The 18,847-nt window shown below is 41.4% G+C and overlaps 1 protein-coding gene across 6 annotated transcripts in view; it reads right to left on the minus strand.

Moving 5' to 3' along the window:
- LOC133617274 (SH3 and PX domain-containing protein 2A-like) overlaps positions 1–18,847 on the minus strand; it is a 339,411-nt gene that overhangs the window by 26,469 nt on the left and 294,095 nt on the right. For all 6 annotated transcript variants that reach the window (XR_012050910.1, XM_061977175.2, XM_061977176.2 and 3 more), the window contains one exon: positions 5,520–5,923. Coding sequence is in view for 5 of the 6 variants with exons in the window: in XM_061977175.2 (XP_061833159.2) it covers positions 5,520–5,923 (404 nt within the window). In the remaining variant the exon portion in view is untranslated. The remainder of the gene's footprint in view (positions 1–5,519; positions 5,924–18,847) is intronic.

Below are 18,847 nucleotides of genomic sequence, written 5' to 3' on the forward strand. Positions count from 1 at the left end.
TATAAGAAGGGATGCACCGATCGATCAGTGTCGGACGATTTTTGTGAAAAAGTATTGCCGATTAATGCTTTTTTATGCCAATCATAAAAGCCAAAACTTAATTTGTGGTTGCACGGCTGACAGGTGGCTTGCAGCTGATAGTGTCTCCATACACAGTGTGGAGCTGCTCCCCTAGGTCGGGGGTCAGCAACCCGCAGGCTCGCCCTTGTGGCTCCGTGGAGCTTTTTCAAAAATGTATGGGTGATAAATATATTTTTTGTTGTGATATGGTTTCTGTAGGAGGACAAACATGACACAAACCTAATTGTTAAAAAGTCCACTGTTTAATATGTTTGTGTTTATGCTTCACTGATGAGAGTATTTGGCCGGCGCCGTTTTGCCCTACTAAATTCACCGGCCCTTGAACTCACCGTCGTGTGGACTGCGACTCAACAGTTTGTTTACATGTGCAACTTTCTCCGACGCTGCCACAGAAAGACGTGTTTTATGCCACCCCTCCTTTGTCTCGTTTTGTCCACCAAACGTTTTATGCTGTGCGTGAATGCACAAAGGTGAGCTTTGTTGATGTTATTGACTTGTTGGAGTGCTAATCAGGCATATTTGGTCACTGCATGGCTGCAAGCTAATCGAGGCTATCATATTGCATCATTATGCCTCGTTTCTAGGTTCATTTGAGCTAATTTAATTTCCTTTACTTATGTCCTCTGTGTATTTAGTACATTTTTCCGTGTTTCATGGCACAATACTGGCTGCATTTCTGATAGTTGTTAGTGTGCCATGTTATTCCAGACCACAGCAAACGTTGCAAAGATTGTAATAAATCCATTAGAAAAAGACAGCTTGCCGTTTCCTTTAACATGGAAGCACACATCTATACCTTTTGGCCATTCTAAGACAGTCATTTCCAGGAGAGAAGTTTTACTAATGTTTTCCAAATTTTGTAAAAAATGTGTAGAATAAATATTACATTTCAACATTTCTGTCAACGAAGATTTGCGTCAGCCTGCGACACATTCATTTTGATTGTAGGCTAATATAACTAATATAGACACTTACATCATGTGTTGTCTTCATTATAGCACTTATATAAGACTTTTAAAGTCACTTTGATAGTAGGCTAATATAGACACTTACATCATGTGTTGCCATCATTATAACACTTATATATGTCTTAATTTTTTGCGGCTCCAGACCGATTACTTTTTTGTATTGTTGGTCCAATATGGCTCTTTGAACAATTTGGGTTGCCGACCCCTGCCCTAGGCACACATTATCACTTCCATTACGGCAAATACGACTCCATTTCTTAGTATCATAAGTATCATTATCAAGTATCAAGGCTAAACATGTTATGACACCCAGTGAGAGCAAGTCAGGAGCAGGCATGCTCATCATTAAGTCATTAAAATGAGTGCTTGGTAGAAGTGTCGAAAAACGATATTGGCAGGAAATGAACATGCATATTATCAGTACATGATTGATACTACAGAGATTAGACCAATACTTGTATTGCCACAAAATGATTTGTTAATGTTTACACACTTAGGGAATATTTCCCTGCACACAGGAGGGCCTTTGAGGGTAAAACAAGTATTTAAGAGTAGTATCCATCCATCCATCCATCTTCTTCCGCTTATCCGAGGTCGGGTCGCGGGGGCAGCAGCCTAATCAGGGAAGCCCAGACTTCCCTCTCCCCAGCCACTTCATCCAACTCCTCCATGGGGATCCCGAGGCGTTCCCAGGCCAAAGTTCAACTATCCGTCGTAGCCTCCTCTCCAGTACACCCGAATAGACCTTACCGGGAAGGCTGAGGAGTGTGATCCCACGATAGTTGGAACACACCCTCCGGTTCTCCTTCTTAAAGAGAGAAACCACCAACCCGGTCTGCCAATCCAGAGGTACCGCCCCCGATGTTCACGGAATGTTGCAGAGTCTTGTCAACCAAGCCAGCACGACAGATTCGAGAGCCTTAAGGAACTGCGGGCGGATCTCATCCACCCCCAGGGCCTTTCCACCAAGGAGCCCGAGGCGTTCCCAGGCCAGCCGGGAGACATAGTCTTCCCAACGTGTCCTGGGTCTTCCCCGTGGCCTCCTACCGGTCGGACGTGCCCGAAACACCTCCCTAGGGAGGCTCAGCTCCTTCTTCACCACAACGGATCGATACAGCGTCCACATTACTGAAGACGCCGCACCGATCCGCCTGTCGATCTCACGATCCACTCTTCCCTCACTCGTGAACAAGACTCCGAGGTACTTGAACTCCTCCACTTGGGGCAGGGTCTCCTCCCCAACCCGGAGAAGGCACTCCACCCTTTTCCGGGCGAGAACCATGGACTCTGACTTGGAGGTGCTGATTCCCATCCCAGTCGCTTCACAATCGGCTGCGAACCGATCCAGTGAGAGCTGAAGATCCTGGCCAGATGAAGCCATCAGGACCACATCATCTGCAAAAAGCAGAGACCTAATCCTGCAGCCACCAAACCGGATCCCCTCAACGCCTTGACTGCGCCTAGAAATTCTGTCCATAAAAGTTATGAACAGAATCGGTGACAAAGGGCAGCCCTGGCAGAGTCCAACCCTCACTGGAAACGTGTCCGACTTACTGCCGGCGATGCGGACCAAGCTCTGACACTGATCGTACAGGGAGCGAACCGCCACAATAAGACAGTCCGATACCCCATACTCTCTGAGCACTCCCCACAGGACTTCCCGGGGTACACGGTCGAATGCCTTCTCCAAGTCCACAAAGCACATGTAGACTGGTTGGGCAAACTCCCATGCACCCTCAAGGACCCTGCCGAGAGTATAGAGCTGGTCCACAGTTCCACGACCAGGACGAAAACCACACTGTTCCTCCTGAATCCGAGGTTCGACTATCCGGCGTAGCCTCCTCTCCAGTACACCTGAATAGACCTTAACGGGAAGGCTGAGGAGTGTGATCCCACGATAGTTGGAACACACCCTCCGGTTCCCCTTCTTAAAGAGAGGAACCACCACCTCGGTCTGCCACAAAATTTAAGAGTAGTACAAAACCCAAAACCAGTTAAGTTGGCACGTTGTGTAATTCGTAAATAAAAACAAAATACAATGATTTGCAAATCCTTTTCAACTTATATTTAATTGAAGAGACTGCAAAGACAAGATATTTAATGTTTCACAGATGCTGGCTTTTCAACTTTGCGCCTATAACAATCCGGATTGTTCTTTTCCTCTTTGGTCCGGAGGACACGGCGTCCACAGTTTCCATAAACAATTTGAAATGTGGACTCGTCAGACCACAGAACACTTTTCCACTTTGTATCAGTCCATCTTAGATGAGCTTAGGCCCGTTTCTGGGTGTTGTTGATAAATGGCTTTCGCTTTGCGTAGTAGAGTTTTAACTTGCACTTACAGATGTAGCGATAAACTGTAGTTACTGTTTGTGGTTTTCTGAAGTGTTCCTGAGCCCATGTGGTGATATCCTTTACACACTGGTGTCACTTTTTGATGCAGTACCGCCTGAGGGATAGAAGGTCCGTAATATCGTCGCTTACGTGCAGTGATTTCTCCAGATTCTCTGAACCTTTTGATATTACGGACCGCAGATGGTGAAATCCCTAAATTCCTTGCAAGAGCTCAGTGAGAATTGTTTTTCTTGAACTGTTCGACAATCTGCTCACTCTTTTGTCCACAAAGTGGTGACCCTCGCCCCATCCTTGTTTGTGAATGACTGAGCATTTCATGGAAGCTGCTTTTATACCCAATCATGGCACAACCACCTGTTCCCAATTAGCCTGTTCACCTGTGGGATGTTCCAAATAAGTGTTTGATGAGCATTCCTCAACTTTCTCAATCTTTTTTGCCACTTTGCCAGCTTTTTTGAAACATGTTGCAGCCTTTGTCTTTGCAGTGAAAATGTGGACTCTTCAGACCACAGAACACTTTTCCACTTCGCATCAGTCCATCTTAGATGAGCTCGGGCCCAGCGAAGCTGGCGGCGTTTCTGGGTGTTGTTGATAAATGGCTTTCGCTTTGCATAGTAGAGTTTTAACTTGCACTTACAGATGTGGTGACCTTGGCCCCATCCTTGTTTGTGAATGAGTGAGCATTTCATGGAAGCTGCTTTTATACCCAATCATGGCACCCATTTGTTCCCAATTAGCCTGTTCACCTGTGGGATTTTCCAAATAAGTGTTTGATGAGCATTCCTCAAGTTTCTCAATCTTTTTTGCCACTTGTTCCAGCTTTTTTGAAACGTTGCAGGCATCAAAAAATAACAATTTTCCAGTTCGAACATTAAATATCTTGTCTTTGCAGTCTCAATTGAATATAAGTTGAAAAGGCTTTTCAAATCATTGTATTTTGTTTTTATTTACGATTTACACAACGTGCCAACTTCCTTGCTTTTGGGGTTTGTAGATAGTCGATAGATTGTTTAGTTATTGTGTACTCTTGACTTTGTTTTGATCAAACAATTGTATGTAATAAAATAAAATAGGGAACTACTTTAATTATTGTGTAGATATTGTTACACTGTCAATAGCACTTACCATAAATACTACAAATGTCCGATAATGGCTTTTTTGCCGATATACAATATTCCGATATTGTCCAACTCTTAATTACCGATTCCGATATCAACCGATACCGATATATACAGTCGTGGAATTAACACATTATTATGCCTAATTTTGTTGTGATGCCCCGCTGGATGCATGAAACAATGTAACAAGGTATTCCAAAATAAATCAACTCAAGTTATGGGGGAAAAAAATGCCAACATGGCACTGCCATATTTATTATTGAAGTCACAAAGTGCATTTTTTTTTTTTAGCATGCCTCAAAACAGCAGCTTGGAATTTGGGACATGCTCACATGAGAAGGTTGAGGTGGGCGGGGGGGGGGGATATTGTAGCGTACCGGAAGAGTTAGTGCTGCAAGGGATTCTGGGCATTTGTTCTGTTGTGTTACGGTGCGGATGTTCTCCCGAAATGTGTTTGTCATTCTTGTTTGGTGTGGGTTCACAGTGTGGCGCATATTTGTAACAGTGTTAAAGTTGTTTATACGGCCACCCCTCAGTGTGACCTGTATGGCTATTGACCAAGTATGCCTTGCATTCACTTGTGTGTGTGTGTGTGTGAAAAGTCGTAGATATTATGTGATTGGGCCGGCGCGCACAAGGTTTATTGGCGCTCTGTACTTCTCCCTACGTCCGTGTACCACTCCGTACAGCTGTGTTTTAAAAAGTCATAAATTGTACTTTTTGAAACCGATACCACTAATTTCCAATATCACATTTTAAAGCATTTGTCGGCCGACAATATCGGCAGTCCAATATTATCGGGCATCTCTAATAAATACATGCTATATTTATGCAGTTCTCCCTCAAGTCTGATGCGTATGGGAATTGGCATCATAAAACCCCGATGGGAACACCGCAAATTACAAGGATTTTTTTCCCAGAAAGGTCAAGAACACGTGCAGCTTATCTATAGCGTCAAAAGCCAATAGAAAAACAAAATGAAACCAGAAACACTCACCATTCTCAACTCTCTGCGGCGCGACTCTGGCAACAGCTGGCGACCCAGCTTCGCCTCTCGCCTTGGCTTCCATCCGGGCAGTGCTGGCTGCTATCCCCAGACACGGACTGTTGGTATCGCGGCCCGCGCTCAGCCTCCTTCCCGTCTCAGCGTTAATCTCCGAGCTAAAGGGCATAGGCAGGCTGATCTCGCTCTTGCAGATGTGGCGTTCCGGCGTGACGCTCCCTTCTCCTTCCGTCTGCATGTCCTTCTCGCTGACGGACTTCTTTTGCAAAAGATTACTTATCTCCATGATGTTGCCGATGATCTCCACGGGGCCGGACAGGGTCTTCTTGCGAGGGCTGAAGTCTTCTTTCAGCTTTTTCAAATAGGAGGCAGGGGCCCACCCCTCGCTCCCTAAATATCTAAATGCAAAAAAAAGATACTTTTAGTGCGAAAGAGTACTGGAAAGAAAAAAGTACTATTGAACAAACCAGTTTTGTAGGTACTAGTGTTGTCCCGATACCAATGTTTTGGTGCCAGTACCAAAATTATTTAGATACTTTTCGATACTTTTCTATATAAAGGGCACCACGAAAAATTGCAATTATTGGCTTTATTTTAGCATCTTTATCTTAGGGTACATTAAAGGGGAACATTATCACCAGACCTATGTAAGCGTCAATATATACCTTGATGTTGCAGAAAAAAAGAGCATATATTTTTTTAACCGATTTCCGAACTCTAAATGGGTGAATTTTGGCGAATTAAACGCCTTTCTAATATTCGCTCTCGGAGCGATGACGTCACAATGTGACGTCGCATCGGGAAGCAATCTGCCATTTTCTCAAACACCGAGTCAAATCAGCTCTGTTATTTTCCGTTTTTTCGACTGTTTTCCGTACCTTGGGGACATCATGCCTCGTCGGTGTGTTGTCGGAGGGTGTAACAACACGAACAGGGACGGATTCAAGTTGCACCAGTGGCCCAAAGATGCGAAAGTGGCAAGAAATTGGACGTTTGTTCCGCACACTTTACCGACGAAAGCTATGCTACGACAGAGATGGCGAGAATGTGTGGATATCCTGCGACACTCAAAGCAGATGCATTTCCAACGATAAAGTCAAAGAAATCTGCCGCCAAACCCCCATTGAATCTGCCGGAGTGTGTGAGCAATTCAGGGACAAAGGACCTCGGTAGCACGGCAAGCAATAGCGGCAGTTTGTCCCCGCAGACGAGCGAGCTAAACCCCCTGGATGTCTTGGCTCACACCGTCAAGAGAATAATATCGACCCTAGCTTCCCTGGCCTGCTGACATGAGGGTATGTCTACAGAATATATTAATTGATGAAAATTGGGCTGTCTGCACTCTCAAAGTGCATGTTGTTGCCAAATGTATTTCATATGCTGTAAACCTAGTTCATAGTTGTTAGTTTCCTTTAATGCCAAACAAACACATACCAATCGTTGGTTAGAAGGCGATCGCCAAATTCGTCCTCACTTTCTCCCGTGTCGCTGGCTGTCGTGTCGTTTTCGGCGGTTTCGCTTGCATACGGTTCAAACCGATATGGCTCAATAGCTTCAGTTTCTTCTTAAAAATAAGTTTATTTCGGTCATATAATCAACCATCAACCATTAACCATTTTGTGTGACCAGTTTAAGAGTACAGACTGTACATATACAGTATAACAATCATACACATTTACACACAAAAGGAAAAGAAAAGAAGAGAAAAAGAATGACCGAAAAAGGAATAGGCTGAAGCCAAAGCTTATATTTGCCTATCCTATACCTTCACTGAAAATAAGATTACCTGGAACATCAATGTAAAAAAAAATATCAAAATCAATGGGATGAAAGTAATTGTTACTATATTTTATAATTTTCAATTATCTCACCTTTCAATGTTTTCTTAAACCTTAACAAAGAAGTACATGTCTTCAACTCATCACTGAGCTTATTCCACCATTTAACTCCTAAAACTGAAATACATTTGTGTTTAATATTTGTTTTGCTTTACCTATTTCAAAAATCAATACCCCTCTTAAATTATGGTTTTCTCCTCTTAATTTAAATAACCTAAGAATACAAGCTGGAAGGCTGTCGTTCTTTACTCGAAACATAATTTCCATTGTTTTTAAAAACACAATATCTGAAAATTTTAACACATTAGAACTTATAAATAATGGATTGGTATGTTCATAGTAGCACGCTTTGTGTATTATTCTAATGACCCTTTTTTGAAGTTTAATTATTGGGTCTATGTTTGTTCTATAAACATTTCCCCAAACTTCAACACAATATGTTAAATATGGAAAAATAAAAGAATAATATAACATATGCAGACATTTCTTATTTAGCATGTGTCTTACTTTATAAAGAATGGCAATGGATTTGGATATTTTTCCCTTTATATATTCAATATGCGGTTTCCAACATAATTTATGATCAATTTTTATTCCCAAGAATTTAGTTTCATATACTCTATCAATTTCCACTTGATTTAATTTTAATTTTACTTCAAGTTTTGTCCTTGCACCACTAAACACCATAAATTTAGTTTTCTTATCATTTAATGATAACTTATTGATATCAAACCATTTTTTTAGCTGAATCAACTCAACCTCTATTATCCTCAACACTTCCTTCAAGTCTTCTCCTGAACAATATACATTTGTATCATCTGCAAACATAATAAATTTCAATTTATTAGATACTGAACAAATATCATTTAAATATAGTAAAAATAACTTAGGTCCCAATACCGAGCCTTGTGGAACAGTTACTCTTCTTGGCTGTGACTTAGTCTTATTGATTTCCACATATTGAGATCTATTGCTTAAATAACTACTTAACCACTCTTGTGAAACACCTCTTATGCCATAGTTTTCCAATTTTTGCAGAAGTAAGGAATGATCGATTGTGTCAAAAGCTTTACATAAATCAATAAATACTCCAACGGTGTGTTGCTTTTTTTCTATTGCTGTAGCTACATTTTCTACAAAGTCCATCACTGCTAGGGATGTAGATGGATTACTCCTGAACCCATACTGATGGTCATTCAGTAGCTCATGTTTGTCAATGAACTTATCAAGTCTATTTACAAATAATTTCTCAAGAATTTTTGCAAATTGAGGTAGTAGAGAGACAGGTCTATAATTTGAGACCATATGTTTATCACCATTTTTATAAATCGGAATAACTTTAGCAATTTTCATTTTATCAGGAAAAGTTCCAGTTGATAAAGATTTATTACATATATAAGTAAACGGCTTCAAGACACAATCCATCACTTCTTTAACAAGTGACATATCCACGTTGTTACCATCGACAGATTTTTTGTTTTTAAACTTTCTTACTACTTCTAACACATCACTTTCACAAACTCTGCCAAGAAACATTGAATTTTTAATGTCAGATACACGCTTTAACTTTTTCTCATCATTCATATTAAACTTAATATTTTTTGCCAAATTTGGGCCAACATTCACAAAAAATGTATTGAATTCCTCAGCTATTTCTTCTATATTTTCAATAATTGAGTTGTCATCTTTTACCAGATAAGCCGTAAAATCCTTTTTGCTAGATTTCTTAATCATAGTATTAAGCACATTCCAGGTTTCAATATTATTTTTATGTTTATGCAGCAATTGTTCATAATAGTTTTTTTTGTTGCAGCCTCATGATACATGTCAATCTGTTTTTATACTTTTTATATTTGTCCTCATTTTCCTTTGTTCGATGCTTAATAAATTCCTTGTAAAGCCTTTTTTTTTTTTTTTTTTTACAGGCTTTTACTAAACCCCTTGTTATCCATGGTTTCTCCCTCTTTTTAGTATTTTGCTTATATTCTCTTAATGGACAATGACGGTCATAAAGTGTCAGAAATATATCCAGGAATGTATCATATGCTTCATTAGTATCCTCCACAAAAACATTTTGCCAATCCTGATTTAAAAGATCAGCCTTGAATGCCTTAACTGCTTCTGGTGATTTTATTCTAACAAAGTTATTTATTTGTCTCTTTGTTTGTAAGCTTTGCTCCTTGTTCATTTGGATCACTGTAAAGACAGGCAAGTGATCACTTACATCAGTCACCAAGAGTCCACTTTTTCTATTCCCATCAAATACATTTATAAAAATATTGTCAATCAGTGTTAAGCTGTCCTTTGTTATTCTGCTAGGTTTTACAATTAGTGGAAAGAAACTCAAGCTAAACATAAGATTAACAAAATCAGTGGTTTTCATGTGATCATTAAATTTCATCAAATCAATGTTGAAGTCACCACAAATCAAGATCACCTTATCATTATGTCTTTCATATAACTCAAACATGTTCTTATTACATTGATCAATGCATGATCCTGGAGTTCTATAAATACAACTAATTAATATGTTTTTGGATCTTTCAACACTGATTTCAATAGTTACACATTCCATCAGATTGTCAATAGCAGTTGTCATGTCAGCAATCAGCCTACATTTGAGAGAGGACATCACAAACAATACAACACCTCCTCCCCTTTTGTTCATCCTGTTTTGCCAAAACATTTCATATCCTTCTAATCCATCCAGTAATTCCTTACTATCACTCAACCAAGTCTCTGAAATTGCTATTATGGTAAACCTTTGCTGTATTTGTTTAAGATACTCTTTAATTTTGGAAAAGTTACTGTAAAGACTCCTGCTGTTGAAATGAATCACAGAAAAGCCTTCCATTTTAACATTTGAATTAAACTGTTCTTCAGTATAATACTCACAGTCCACATTAGAGTCCTGATAGAAGTGAATATCTGGGTCAATGTTATTTTCTAACTCATAGCATTTATGATCATGAAAGTCAAAAGACTTGAATTTTGTGCAGCTCATTTGTTCTTCCATCACGTTGGTTGTTCACACTGTTTCTCTGCACACAGTACACAGCCAACAAGGAACATTTCCCCACTATTCCACTTATTTATCATCATCATCTTTTTCATTTATATTGTTCAAGTTCCTTCAAGTCTCTGACCACTAATACCCTTGCATAACAGAAGTTATGTTGTTCGGTCCAAGTCGCTCTCCCTCCCCCAACGTTGACCTCGGCACTCTGACCCCGTATCTCAGCGACTCTGTCACAAACCTGGGGGTAAAGTTTGACTCAGATTTTAAATTCGAAAAACAAATCAGCAGCGTCGTTCAAAAAAGCTTTTATCAATTACGCCAAATAGCGAAAGTGAAACCGCTTCTATCAAGACATGATCTTGAGAAATTAATCCACGCTTTTATCTCGACTCGTCTTGATTACTGTAATGCCCTGTATGTTGGCATTAGCCAGGCCTCCCTCGCCCGCCTGCAGCTCGTGCAGAACTCTGCTGCTCGTCTGCTAACACAGACCCGCAGACGTGAGCACATCACCCCTATTTTAGCGTCCCTTCACTGGCTCCCTGTGCGTTACCGAATACATTTTAAACTCCTTTTATTTGTTTTTAAATGTCTAAACAACCTCGCGCCAACCTATCTCTCCGACCTCCTTCAGCCTTACTGCCCCACCCGATCCTTAAGATCAGCCGATCAGCTGCTGTTGACGGTCCCTGACACAAGGCTGAAGCTTAGAGGTGACAGAGCTTTCGCCGTTGCTGCTCCCAAGCTCTGGAACGACCTACCCCTGAGTGTTAGACAAGCCTCCTCTCTTCCTGTTTTTAAATCTCTCTTAAAAACATACTTTTATTCCATGGCTTTTAACACTGAGTGATATCCATCCTGCAATGGCGCCCCATAATACACCTGCTGTGATCCTGTTTTTATGTTTTTATGTTTTTATTAATTCTATTTTAATTATTTATTTTTTATCATGTTCTGTTTGTGTTGTGTTGTGTTTGCTCGGTACTCGTTTTATCTTTTAACCTGCTCATTGTACAGCACTTTGGCTACCCCTGTGGTAAATTTTAAATGTGCTTTATAAATAAAGTTGATTTGATTTGATTTGATTGCTTGTTCTGGTGGACCATTCAATCTGATCATTACTTTACAGTTCCTTGTCCATGTGTCCTGAATTCGCTTTCCCTTTTTCAAGATCCTGGCTTGTCTTGCAATTTCTGCGTTTCTCTTTGTGAGGTGCTCATTTACATACACTCTGGTGCCTTTCAAATTTTTTCCCAGCTTAAGCATTTCAATTTTATGTTTTCTACTCACAAAACGGATGATGATGTTGGATCTGTTGTTTTGTTTCAGTGGAATGGTGTGGCATGCAGCTATACTTGAACTGCATACAGGAATTCCTTTGTTATTGAACAAGTTGATGACTTGCTGCCCAAGCGTGTGCAGTTCACCTCTTGGTGCACCTTCTCCCTCCTTGTCACCTGCTGTGATCCGAGCATAGGAGCGGTGGCTTGTCTCAAGCCCAGAAATCACCAGGTCATCCATCCTCGAGTACTGCTCTAGATCGTCCACTCTTCTTTCAAGTTCTTCAATCTTCTTGTCTTTGTCTTTGATTATTGCCTTCAGCTGCTTAATTTCATCAATTAAGTCCAGAAGGCCCGTTTGCTGTTTTGCTACTTTGCTCAGTTCCTCTGACATGAAATTCAGAGACTTTTTCACCTCTTCCATTTCTTCTGCCAACTTCTTAGTTGCCATTCTTTAGTGAGGAAAAGTACTTTTAGAATCCAGTTGATCTTTCAGAATACTTTCTGATTCAAGGCAATCCAGTATTGATGGCTTGTCAGTGCATTAAAGCACATGTCATCAAAAAGTCTCATCCATCCATCCATCCATCTTCTTCCGCTTATCCGAGGTCGGGTCGCGGGGGCAGCAGCCTAAGCAGGGAAGCCCAGACTTCCCTCTCCCCAGCCACTTCGTCCAGCTCCTCCCGGGGGATCCCGAGGCGTTCCCAGGCCAGCCGGGAGACATAGTCTTCCCAACGTGTCCTGGGTCTTCCTCGTGGCCTCCTACCGGTCGGACATGCCCTAAACACCTCCCTAGGGAGGCGCTCGGGTGGCATCCTGACCAGATGCCCGAACCACCTCATCTGGCTCCTCTCGATGCGGAGGAGCAGCGGCTTTACTTTGAGCTCCCCCCGGATGACAGAGCTTCTCACCCTATCTCTAAGGGAGAGCCCCGCCACCCGGCGGAGGAAACTCATTTCGGCCGCTTGTACCCGTGATCTTGTCCTTTCGGTCATAACCCAAAGCTCATGACCATAGGTGAGGATGGGAACGTAGATCGACCGGTAAATTGAGAGCTTTGCCTTCCGGCTCAGCTCCTTCTTCACCACAACGGATCGATACAGCGTCCGCATTACTGAAGACGCCGCACCGATCCGCCTGTCGATCTCACGATCCACTCTTCCCTCACTCGTGAACAAGACTCCGAGGTACTTGAACTCCTCCACTTGGGGCAAGATCTCCTCCCCAACCCGGAGATGGCACTCCACCCTTTTCCGGGCGAGAACCATGGACTCGGACTTGGAGGTGCTGATTCTCATCCCAGTCGCTTCACACTCAGCTGCGAACCGATCCAGTGAGAGCTGAAGATCCTGGCCAGATGAAGCCATCAGGACCACATCATCTGCAAAAAGCAGAGACCTAATCCTGCAGCCACCAAACCGGATCCCCTCAACGCCTTGACTGCGCCTAGAAATTCTGTCCATAAAAGTTATGAACAGAATCGGTGACAAAGGGCAGCCTTGGCGGAATCCAACCCTCACCGGAAACGTGTCCGACTTACTGCCGGCAATGCGAACCAAGCTCTGACACTGATCATACAGGGAGCGGACCGCCACAATCAGACAGTCCGAAACCCCATACTCTCTGAGCACTCCCCACAGGACTTCCCGAGGGACACGGTCGAATGCCTTCTCCAAGTCCACAAAGCACATGTAGACTGGTTGGGCAAACTCCCATGCACCCTCAAGGACCCTGCCGAGAGTATAGAGCTGGTCCACAGTTCCACGACCAGGACGAAAACCACACTGTTCCTCCTGAATCCGAGGTTCGACTATCAGGCGTAGCCTCCTCTCCAGTACACCTGAATAGACCTTACCGAAAAGTCTCCAACAAGTACAAAATCACAAAAATGATCCGGCAGTTCAATGTTTATCTTCCTTATAAACATGAAGATGTTGCTCTGCTGGATGGATGTCAACTTATTTTCAAGATTTTACATGAAATGTTGGAGCTGTATGACCCAGTGCATCTAGCCGGCAGCCATCTTGGATCTCTCTCTCTCTCTAAAATGAGTCCAAGAGTGCTTCAATTTGGTTTTCGCTACCTGCCTCCACACTACAACCATCCGTTTCAATACATTCGTAATCTGTTGAATCGCTTAAGCCGCTGAAATCCGAGTCTGAATCCGAGCTAATGTCGCTATAGCTTGCTGTTCTATGTGCCATGTTTGTTTGTGTTGGCATCACTATGTGACGTCACAGGAAAATGGACGGGTGTATATAACGATGGTTAAAATCAGGCATTTTGAAGCTTTTTTTAGGGATATTGCGTGATGGGTAAAATTTTGAAAAAAACTTCGAAAAATATAATAAGCCACTGGAACTGATTTTTAATGGTTTTAACCCTTCTGAAATTGTGATAATGTTCCCCTTTAAACATATGTTTATTATTGCAAGTTTGTCCTTAAATAAAATAGTGAACATACAAGACAACTTGTCTTTTAGTAGTAAGTAAGTAAACAAAGGCTCCTAATTTATGCAGTAACATATTGTGTCATTTTCCATTCTAATATGTTGTCAAAATTATTAAGGACAAGCAGTAGAAAATTAATTATTAATCTACTTGTGCATTTACTGTTAATATCTTGCTTACTTTCTCTTTTAACATGTTCTATCTACACTTCTGTTAAAATGTAATAATCACTTATTCTTCTGTTGTTTGATACTTTACATTAGTTTTGGATGATACCACAAATGTGGGAACCAATCCGATACTGTCATAATCTGTGGCCCGGATCATGTTTTTGTTATTTTCTGTTAGTTTTGGACTCACTGAGTTCCTGTTGTTGTGCACCCTTGAGTTTGTTTAGTTACCTTGGCTAGTTATTATTTTCACCTGCCTCTGAGTGGTGTTCGGGACGCTCACCTGTTCCCCGAGCACTAATCAGAGGCATGGGAAAATAATAAGTAGCCAAGGTAACTAAACAAACTCAAGGGTGCACGACAACAGGAACTAAGGGAGTCCAAAACTAACACAAAATAAAAAAAACATGATCATGACAGGAACTACCGGGAAATAACAAAAACATGATTCGGGCCACGGATCATGACAGATACCAAGTCATTACAGGATCATACATTGGTCATATGCAAAGTCCTCATGTGTCCAAGGACATATTTCCTGAGTTTATAAACATAATATACATTTAAAAAACGAAAGATGTTCATAATCATAGTCATAATCATAGTAGTATCGACTAGATACGCTCATGTACTTGGTATCATTACAGTGGATGTCAGGTGTAGATCCACCCATGCATGGCGTTTGTTTACATTTTGATGCCGGTGAGCTACGGTGTGTAGTGAAGCATGTTTAGCTATTCCTCGTCCTGCAGGGATGATACTTGTAAGAAACTTATTTTTTTTGTCGCCATGGAGGCGAGGATTAGTGATTTAGAAGTAGCTAAAACACAGCTGGACTTTAGCCACCAACTAGCTAGCCATGTCTTAAAGCACCTCTTCCTGAGGGCGTTTCAGTGTTATAACTTCACCTTTATCGTTAGTTTTTAAGCAAAAATGTGTCCGTTTTCCCTTTTCTGTCTACACACTGTGTCTGCTTGTAAGTACTCTGTGATTGGGCGCGGGGGGACGCGGTGGACCGGTACTTTTCAGAGGCCGATTCATTAGTATCGCGGTACTATACTAATACCGGTATACCGTACAACCATAGTAGGTACTAAATCCAAGGACGAGGACCAGGCAGTAACTGTAGGGGTCAGATAGTGTGTTGTGGTACGTGTCTAAATCACATAATTGGCCATGATGCAAATGCAAGTATTTCTAATAATGTATGTATCAGACCTATACATATATTACTATTAGACTTTGATACTATTAGTTGTCAGTAGGGTAGTACCGTGATACTAATGAATGAATGAATAAGTCTGAATGTCATTAAAACAGTTAGCTCCATCTTTTGACACTTCTTCCACTCCCGTCCTTGCACGCTACACCGCTACAACAAAGATGACGGGGAGAAGACGCTGTCGAAGGTGAGCCACGTAAATAAGACCGCCCACAAAACAGTGCATCCGGAAACGACTGTCAGAAAGTGACTCGAATACTATCTGTAAAACATGATATACAATATCCTACCCTAATACCCAACTGTGCAATATTACCCTTCGAGTGCAATACATCCGACACTGATTGTTATTTATTACTCCGGTACTCTTGTCTTGTTCTGTATATTGTACAGTATTTTGTATTTGTATAGTGTTTGTACAGGATTGCTTTTTTTTTTTTTTGGATAGTAGTCTGTTTATTTAAATTCTTAGTTGTATCTTTATTACTGTGTAATTTATTTTTATCCCATATTTGTTTCCACTACCGCACCTTAAATTGGAGTCCTTAATCTCGTTCTATGCAACTATAATGACAATAAAGTCCATTCTATTCTATTCTATTGTAATTTATGCAACATTTTGAGCAAAGAACCACCATTACATGTTATGTAGACCACAAGGAAGTGTTTTACATTTAGAAAAAAATAATAATATGACCACTTTAAAAGCCTACTGAAACCCACTACTACCGACCACGCAGTCTGATAGTTTATATATCAATGATGAAATCTTAACATTGGAACACATGCCAATACGGCCGGGTTAGTTTACTAAAGTGCAATTTCAAAATTTGCGCGAAATATCCTGCTGAAAACGTCTCGGTATGATGACGTCAGCGCGTGACGTCGCGGATTGTAGAGGACATTTTGAGACAGCATGGTGGCCAGCTATTAAGTCGTCTGTTTCATCGCAAAATTCCACAGTATTCTGGACATCTGTGTTGGTGAATCTTTTGCAATTTGTTCAATGAACAATGGAGACCGCAAAGAAGAAAGCTGTAGAAGGGAAGCGGTGTATTGGGGCCGGCTGCAGCAACACAAACACAGCCGGTGTTTCATTGTTTACATTCCCGAAAGATGACAGTCAATCTTTACCATTGGCCTGTGGAGAACTGGGACAACAGAGACTCTTACCAGGATGACTTTGAGTTGGATACGCAGACGCGGTACCGTGAGTACGCTTCCAAACATTTGATCGCTTGCCCGTACATGCGTGCCGCTATGTGCATGTCACGTGCGTAACTTTGGGGACTTTGGGGAAATATATGTGCTGTATGAACTTTGGGGAGGTGAACGGTACTTTGGGCTGTGGGATTGAGTGTGTTGTGCAGGTGTTTGAGTTGTATTGGCGGGTTATATGGACGGGAGGTGGGAGGTGTTTGTTATGTGAGATTAATTTGTGGCATATTAAATATAAGCCTGGTTGTGTTGTGGCTAATAGAGTATATATACAGGTAAAAGCCAATAAATTAGAATATTTTGAAAAACTTGATTTATTTCAGTAATTGCATTCAAAAGGTGTAACTTGTACATTATATTTATTCATTGCACACAGACTGATGCGTTCAAATGTTTATTTCATTTAATTTTGATGATTTGAAGTGGCAACAAATGAAAATCCAAAATTCCGTGTGTCACAAAATTAGAATATTACTTAAGGCTAATACAAAAAAGGGATTTTTAGAAATGTTGGCCAACTGAAAAGTATGAAAATGAAAAATATGAGCATGTACAATACTCAATACTTGGTTGGAGCTCCTTTTGCCTCAATTACTGCGTTAATGCGGCGTGGCATGAAGTCGATGAGTTTCTGGCACTGCTCAGGTGTTATGAGAGCCCAGGTTGCTCTGATAGTGGCCTCCAACTCTTCTGCGTTTTTGGGTCTGGCATTCTGCATCTTCCTTTTCACAATACCCCACAGATTTTCTATGGGGCTAAGGTCAGGGGAGTTGGCGGGCCAATTTAGAACAGAAATACCATGGTCCGTAAACCAGGCACGGGTAGATTTTGCGCTGTGTGCAGGCGCCAAGTCCTGTTGGAACTTGAAATCTCCATCTCCATAGAGCAGGTCAGCAGCAGGAAGCATGAAGTGCTCTAAAACTTGCTGGTAGACGGCTGCGTTGACCCTGGATCTCAGGAAACAGAGTGGACCGACACCAGCAGATGACATGGCACCCCAAACCATCACTGATGGTGGAAACTTTACACTAGACTTCAGGCAACGTGGATCCTGTGCCTCTCCTGTCTTCCTCCAGACTCTGGGACCTCGATTTCCAAAGGAAATGCAAAATTTGCATGGTTGGGTGATGGTTTGGGGTGCCATGTCATCTGCTGGTGTCGGTCCACTCTGTTTCCTGAGATCCAGGGTCAACGCAGCCGTCTACCAGCAAGTTTTAGAGCACTTCATGCTTCCTGCTGCTGACCTGCTCTATGGAGATGGAGATGTTCTCTACTAAATCCTTTCAGCAAAAATACTGCAATATCGCGAAATGATCAAGTATGACACATAGAATGGACCTGCTATCCTCGTTTAAATAAGAAAATCACATTTCAGTAGGCCTTTAATGCGCCCTATATATGAAAAAAGATCAAAAATAGACCATTCATCGGCAGTGTGCCTAATAATCCAGTGCGCCCTATGGTCCGGAAAATACGGCAAGTCGTCTTTTCGTATTAAAGTTTAAGACTTTTCAAGATTTCTTTAAGACCATGATAATAAAAATTAAGACCATTTCACATCCTCACCGACAGAAATTGATTTCTCTTTTGCATTATAAAACAAACATTTTTAAACAGCAGCTTCTCTATTGTAAACTACACCGCCTGGCTATCATTATGGGATCATCAGTCTTGGAAGATGTTTTTTCAGTTGTTCATTTTGTAGAAAAATAAAGCAGATAACATCTAAAACTATAGTCATTTCACATGGCAACGTTCTGGCTTTAAGAAACACTAAAAGAAGACAGGAAAATAAATTGTTGTAGTAACAGATTCATTTTCCTATCAAGCAATCAAGCAGAGTGAAAATATTATTGAATCACTTAATTCTGAGGAAGAAATGATGGAATCATGAAAAACAAATGAAAAACACTACAACACAGCATATGAGTACTTGCAGTCTCTGAGGCATGGACCTCGCCGGTGACAAACACAACTCATCTATCTTGCTCCAACTTCCCCTGATTGCTGTTGCCAGATCAGCTTTGCAGGTTAGAGTCTTGTCATTTTCTTCAATTTACACCACAGATTTTAAATTGGATTGAGCTCTGGGCTATTTGCCGGCCCTTATATTGAACATCTGTA

Source organism: Nerophis lumbriciformis, linkage group LG16 (genome assembly GCF_033978685.3).
Source record: "Nerophis lumbriciformis linkage group LG16, RoL_Nlum_v2.1, whole genome shotgun sequence".
NCBI classification, from domain to species: Eukaryota; Metazoa; Chordata; class Actinopteri; order Syngnathiformes; family Syngnathidae; genus Nerophis; species Nerophis lumbriciformis.